We start from the raw sequence: 6893 nt of genomic DNA, 5'->3' as shown, positions 1-6893 counted from the left end.
GTAGGGGTACAGTGAGGGAGAGCAGACAGATGCTGTGATCACTGAGCCAATCAGCCCCCAGGATACAGAACCTTTCATCCTATCAGCCAGCAATGTGCTGTGTACAAACACACTTTGGCAAACTTGCACAAGCAGTAGTGGAGTATTGCATTTCCATTGTGTATGGTATTCATCCGCTGATGAAATAATACTGTATTTTATTTCAATTTAATATTCTCTTAATGTGTTTGAATTAATATTTTATATTGTTTAAAATTAAGATATAAATATTACTTAAATACCTATATACCACAAAATCCTGTGATACAGCAAAAACTCCATGATACAGAATTAAGTATATATATTTTTAAAACTCGCAATACAGCAAAGCCACAATAAGTGAACTGCTATATAACGAGGGACTACTAGTATATGTTGTTGGAACTTAGACGTAGCCAACTTATTATGTGTATTAGATGGGAATGTATAGAATTAAATAACTCAGAAAAATAAAAAGCATAATTAGAACACTATTGGATAGAATTAAAAAATAGATTGAAGGGAGAGTATGGTATTTTCTTTATAGTTTTCCTGTTGGGAAATAGTCCTATTGTATGGTAAGCAATGGGGAAAAGTCAAGAAGAAAATAGTGGGCTTTGTGCAGTTTGGAGAACTGCAGCCAGGGCCTGATATGTGTTTGACAAGTGTTCACCTTCCAACCCTCAAATGGTTACTTTTGACACTTGCACTATTGGGAAAATTATAAGATTGTTTTTCTAAACAATCTTATAAACTCATTACATAGTGCTCTTGTGCCCTTTGGACATGTAGATAATTCAGGACAAGACTGAACAGTTCTTTTTCAAGTTTTAATTTTTAAGTTAAATAGATCTATAAAGGTGTAAAGGGGCTTTCATTCAGTATAAACAGTTTGTTTTTATTTTTGCCAGTCCTGGGGCTTGGACTCAGGGCCTGAACACTGTTCCTGGCTTTTTGCTCAAGGCTAGCACTCTGCCTCTTGAGCCACAGCGTCACTTCTGGCTTTTTCTATATATGTGGTGCTGAGGAATTGAACCCAGGGTTTCATGTTTGCTAGGCAAGCCCTCTATCACTAGGCCATATTCCCAGCCCCTAAACAGTTCTTTTATAAAGCCTCTTAGCACAGTTTAAAAAGTTTATAACCTGTCTAGGTAGGAAGATAGGACTATTTAATTTCTTCAGTAAAAATTGAAATGATTCAGAATTTCTATTTTTATGAAGTATTTTCACCTTAAAATATGAAGCAAAAAAAGAAAAATGAGTAGTGAATGAAATTTAGCAATTTAGAAATTGTTAACAATTGAAAAAAATTTATTGTTATAAAGGTGATGTACAGAATGTTTACACTAAAATAAGTCAGGTAAAGAATACATTTCCTTTTGGATAATGTCACCCCTTCCCTTGCTCTCTTCTAGTTTGCAATTTTAAAATTTGTTTTGGTTAAATTTCTTTACATTCTGGAAAATACACCTGTGTAGTCTTGGCAAAAAATAGTACCTTAACTTAGGTTTTTAGTCTCAAAAAATATTTCTCCTTCCTCTTTAAATCTCTTAGGAGTATACTGCAGATGTGTTTTTATTGCAGCCTCATTATAGGGTTAAACATTTGCTGTATTGTAGCATACGAAAGTGGTTAAGCTGTTTGGAATTGTTTACTTGCTAAAACCAGTGTTAGTCAGAAGCAGTACACCAGATTTCCTTGTGGCTTTTAGTGGAAAATGTTAAAAGCGCACTCATTTTTCAGTTATAGAAATTTTCAGTTTGATCTAGATTAGTCACAGAACTGGCATGAACCTTCTAATTGTGAAGGCTGTCCAAATGCACTGTTTTTTTTTCTTCTGCTAGAGGAAGTCACATCCTGAGCGGTAGCTCAGCTCTCTGGTAAGTGTAGCATGTGAGCATTACTAAGGCATTTCGTCCTGCGGGTCTGCAGTTTCTGCTCTTCGACTGTTGCTGTGTTGAAATGCTTCTGTGGGGCTGATCCTGAAGGTCTATAGATATTTTTTTAAGGACTTACTACTCATTTGAGGATGTCAGCGGCATTTTGCAAGATCATCTGAGGAACAGGAAAACATCTGAAATCAACTGAAAAAGATAACTGTGACGGTTTTCATTGTGGACGGAAACTATATTGGCACAGAGGCAGCTGATTGAATAAAGTAGTTGGCTCAAAGAAGATGCACAGTCTGCTGTTTTTTCCCCCTGAATGAAGACTATTTAATGGATGCTGTATTCGTGTGGAGATCAGAGGAAATACTGGAATTATAAACTGCCGGGATTTTTTTTTCTTCTCTTTTTAATACAGAAACTCTGAAGCTGTAATTGGAGCTCAAAGGTCTAATTCCTTCACAGCCTGCTTGTTCTATTAGGATTTTTCACTATCACCATTTTTGCCTGGTATCTACTGTTTTGTTGGAGCAGCCACAGACAACTGCCTGATAGAGAAAGAATGAAAGCTCTGCCTTGCTTATATTGCCTATCAGAATAAAGCTATTTGTATTTCTTCTATTATAGAAGAAATCTGGATTAATCAAGCTATATTCTGGTACCAAGAGTCCTATTGTCTCTTGTGTTCTGACTCATCAGATGTAAATGTACTGCAGCTTTGCTATTAATTCAGAGTGGCTCCCCCCCCCCCTTTTTTTTCTCAAACACAGAAAGAATTGTCTATCAACCTCTGAGCTGTATTTTCAGGATTTGTGCTGAGCTCTCTTTTTGCTTGTTTCTGGAATAATATCTTTAAATCAGTGAAGCTGAAGAAATGAAGACAAGTTAGAAGTAGAAGGAGAATAGTGAGCTTTTATTTTTTATTTTCAGTTATAAAAGCAAGTCAGCTTACTGGTAACTATATGACCTTGCAGTTAAGAGTTGGGGATAGCTGTGATCATCTCTGTGATAGCAATCATTTCTTTCTTTATCTCATGGTGGTCTATTACCCAAAATAATGATTGTTTGTATAAGTAAATTTTAGAGTGCAATGTGACTACTTTGGTAGGACAAAATATTTTTAAATGAGCTTATCTTGGACTGTTATAATTATTGACATATTTTGATGAATAGTATTTTTAATGTATTGCAGCAACCCAACAGATAAGAGTAGAATTTTATTATTTTTAGAACACATCATAATTTTAAACTTGGTTTCTCTGAGAGCACTAATTAATGCTATAAGTGCACTATTCAGAGAATGTTTGTAAGTGTTGTACAGAAGAGGAAGAAAAATTACTTGTGCCCTTCCAACTGTCACATAGCTTGGAATTTAATGTTTTAAAAGAGCGAATGAGTCGAGTGTGTATTGTTGTCTTGGAGGAGGTTGAAGATGATTCTCCTGAATTCATTTCTAAATTGCCACAGGAAAATAAATTCCTACATTCTCCACCTTCTGGAAATGTATTGGTAAGAGTTGAGAATTTGTGTTTCCTATATTCTACTGACCCAGTAGTGTAAATTTTAGTTTGTAAGACTGGACAGGAGTGGTTGCTACTATTTTCATTAAAAACAAACTAATATTTGTGTCAATATGTTGCAGCACTGTAATAAAATAAACACATTTTTCTCATTTTTACTTTTAAATGCTTAGGTAACATTTCAGACTTAGTTCTCTTTAAAAAGACTAAAAATCTAATTTAAGGAAAAGTATTATGACACTCACATTTCTGTTTTCATTTGGTTTTTTGAACTGATATGACAAGTCAGGAATTGCATATTTTAGAAAGGTTAACTACTACCAGCAACATCAAGGCCTAGCCTTTCCCTTAAAAGATTTTATGTATTTATGTGTGTATATATATGTGTTTGTGTGTATTATGTATTTATGTGCATATATGAAAAAGAATCACACTGTATTTTTAACCTTATTTTTAATACTGTTGACAACTGGCTCCTTATTTAAGTAGAATAATATGATACCTTACAGAAGTGGTGTTGTTGATTAGTAAATATATTTAGACATGCTTATGTTTTTCTTTTCATGTTATTCAAGTATACAGAATTTTTGTTAGTAGTTGTTTTCATGAGCTGCCAACTTTCTTGGGATTTGTTTCTTCATCCTTTTCAAAAGGATCTTCTGTCGTGCACCTCAGCATGGCTGGAAATTGCTTGTTTGACATATTCTGTTCCACAACTAGATGTTGAGAAACTTAAACCAGCAAGTCTTTTTATCATACAGAAACAAAATATTTCCACCTATAAGAAATAAAATCTGATTGTGTTTATTATGCTAATTAATTTTAGTCAAACTGAATTAATATATATACATTTATAAATTAGGTCCCCCAACCCCCAGATGTAGTTAGATATCATTTGGTTTCATGAAACGTCAAAATATTAATGATATAGATGAGAAAAATAGCCTAAAGTTGTATGGAAATGCTTTAGAATTACTCAAATAGTATGACTAATGTTTCTATAATTATTTTATATTTTAGCCATCATTGGTGCAGGCTATATTTAATGGAGATCCAGATGAAGTTCGAGCACTAATATTCAAGAAAGAAGATGTCAACTTTCAGGTAAAACAGCTCATTCATTGATAACACTTTTTAAACTTACTTTTTAATACTGTTTCCTAGAACTATGATTTTTTTTTAATTTAAAGTCATAATTCTGTAACTGTTTTAAGTGAGGGTAGAAGAGTTTCAGATGAAAAGGGATGCATTGTATGTACATTCAGAGTAATTGAAAGCATATGAACACTAAAACAAGTGAGTACTTGTTCTTCCAGCTTTTTTATTTGAAAATTCTTAACCACAAGGGCTGAGAGTATGCTGAAGGGTTCAAAATTGATAGCCTTTTGCCATATCATTACATTAACAAAGATTATGTACAAAATGTGCATATAAAATATACATATAAAACCAAAATATGCACAGGTATAATATATTAACATATATGTGTTATATGTATTACATATATTTTGTGTTTGTGTATGATTTATATTTTATATATGCACATAGATTCACACACTTATTTTGCTGAACCTCATTTGAAATTGTTTCAGAAACCATGGCACTTTACCATATACATTTCTGTTGGGGTGTAAATTGCCAGGCTTAGCTCTATCCCTCCCCAACACGTGGGGAGGGGTCCTGGGCTTACCTAACTCATCCGTGGGGGATCCATACCTACTCTCTTACGTCCCCACAGCTGACGGTATTGACGCTGGAGTGGGGTCCCGGGGTTTAGCCTCGGTGCGCGTGTGGGTGCGAGACCTCCATACTCGCCAGCCCAAGGAAGACAGGAGCACATGAGACCTCGGAGAAAACCTCTAGGGCTTCTGTTTATTCAAATGAGGAGCCCCCCAGATATACCACCGAGGGCAGGCACCAGAGAGGGATTGCAGATTGGTCACAGAGGGCTGTCCATCAAGTGATGTCAGGGGACCTCCCTCGGGGGCAGAGGCCCAGCCCCCCAAGGGTAGGCCCCTGAGGTACCCCTCCATTACACACGTGCTGCCCCAGGAGCAGGGTCTTCTCTTCCTGCCAAAGGAGGAAGGGGAGGGACAGGCCAAAGCCAGCAGTGGCCCCTTAAAGGCACAGCTGACCTCAACACATTTCCAGTTTGGGTTCTTTTTTTTTATTATTTGAAATAAGAGACATTTCTGTGAAATTTGTAATGTGCCCAACTTAATTATTTTATTTTCTTAATTGTGTTGTTTTGCAAAGACTTTTTTGTCTTTATTAATCTCAGTAAATGAGACCCATTGTTTAAAAATCTTTCAAATTTCTATATAAAGTTAATTTAATACTCAGAACTGACTTGCAGGATCATTTTAAAAGAGTAGGATTAAGGCATTTATCTCTTTATAAATTTTTTTGAGTTGCCAGTTTTTTACTCCCCTTGATAAATAGTTTTACTTCGTTGCCCAGGCTGCTCTCAGAGTCTTAATACTTTTACTAACTTACTAAATTGTAGATAAGATCATCCTCATTAATATATGTGTTTTTCCTGGAAACAAATGTGTCTCTGAGTGAAAGTGAGGGATAAAGATTCATAAAGTTGCTGTAGCATCACCTGTTTAAACATATTCTAGAAGTTTTTGGTAGTTCATAGAAAGTATAGACTACCAGATTATTTTGAACCCTTTTTTTTCCTTTTATTTCATATAGTGCTATGACCACTTAATGTTGATAGCTAAAGTTCGTCCTTTATTTTTAAAACTTGGATTATTTGAATAGATTTGAATCATGGACTTTGTCATTGAATATTGATCAGAATGTTGTCATTATATTTTTTCTTAAGCCTTTTCTAAGTAAACTGCTTCTACGTTTACATTTAGTTGGAGACACATACATCTAACTCAGTGTTTATTTTAAATAGTGTCTTTACCTATTTAGTGTGTCCCAATAAATCTACTTTTCTTGGAACAAAAAGAATAAATATAGGGGTATGGACTTAAAACAAGAGGAAAACAAGTGGTTTAATTTCTGGGGCTTTGTTCGTGTTTAATGACAGAAATCTTACCTTCATGAGAAATAATTTTGAGCCATAATCTCACTTGCTGCTTTTTCATAATTACAGAGCTTATTAGAGCTGGCATTGCTTTTTTGCAATATTTAACTAAAACATTTTATATTTTTTAAAATGTGTTGAGTTACTACTTTGAGCATTTGTTTACTCCTCAGTGCCTCTGCGGCCTTTTTGCCATGCTGGGAATTGAACCCTGGGCTTTGGACACAGTGCCTCTCACCCTCTTGGCAAATCCTGTCTCACTTCTTTTTTTGTTGTATAGGATCTCTCTCTCTCTCTCTCTCTCTCTCTCTCTCTCTCTCTCTCTCTCTCTCTCTCTCTCTCTCTCTCTCTCTCTCTCTCTCTCTTCTCTCATCTGTTGTGGGCTTTTAACTCAGGGCTTAGGAATACTGTCCTTAATTTTTAGCT

The 6893-nt window shown here is 35.1% G+C and overlaps 1 protein-coding gene across 5 annotated transcripts in view; it reads left to right on the top strand.

Annotated features, from left to right (window-relative positions):
- Nucleotides 1–6893, top strand: part of Ankrd28 (ankyrin repeat domain 28) — a 143523-nt gene that overhangs the window by 47093 nt on the left and 89537 nt on the right. For 4 of the 5 annotated variants that reach the window (XM_048355909.1, XM_048355911.1, XM_048355912.1 and 1 more), the window contains one exon: nt 4445–4528. In XM_048355909.1, coding sequence (XP_048211866.1) covers nt 4445–4528 — 84 coding nt within the window. Of the gene's footprint in view, nt 1–1668; nt 3414–4444; nt 4529–6893 lie in introns of those variants that run through there. The other variant, XM_048355910.1, reaches the window with a different exon arrangement.

The sequence above is a fragment of the Perognathus longimembris genome, chromosome 10, assembly GCF_023159225.1.
Source record: "Perognathus longimembris pacificus isolate PPM17 chromosome 10, ASM2315922v1, whole genome shotgun sequence".
Classification (NCBI taxonomy): Eukaryota; Metazoa; Chordata; class Mammalia; order Rodentia; family Heteromyidae; genus Perognathus; species Perognathus longimembris.
Note: the sequence above shows the minus strand (reverse complement) of the source record. Positions and strands in the feature narration are given on the sequence as shown.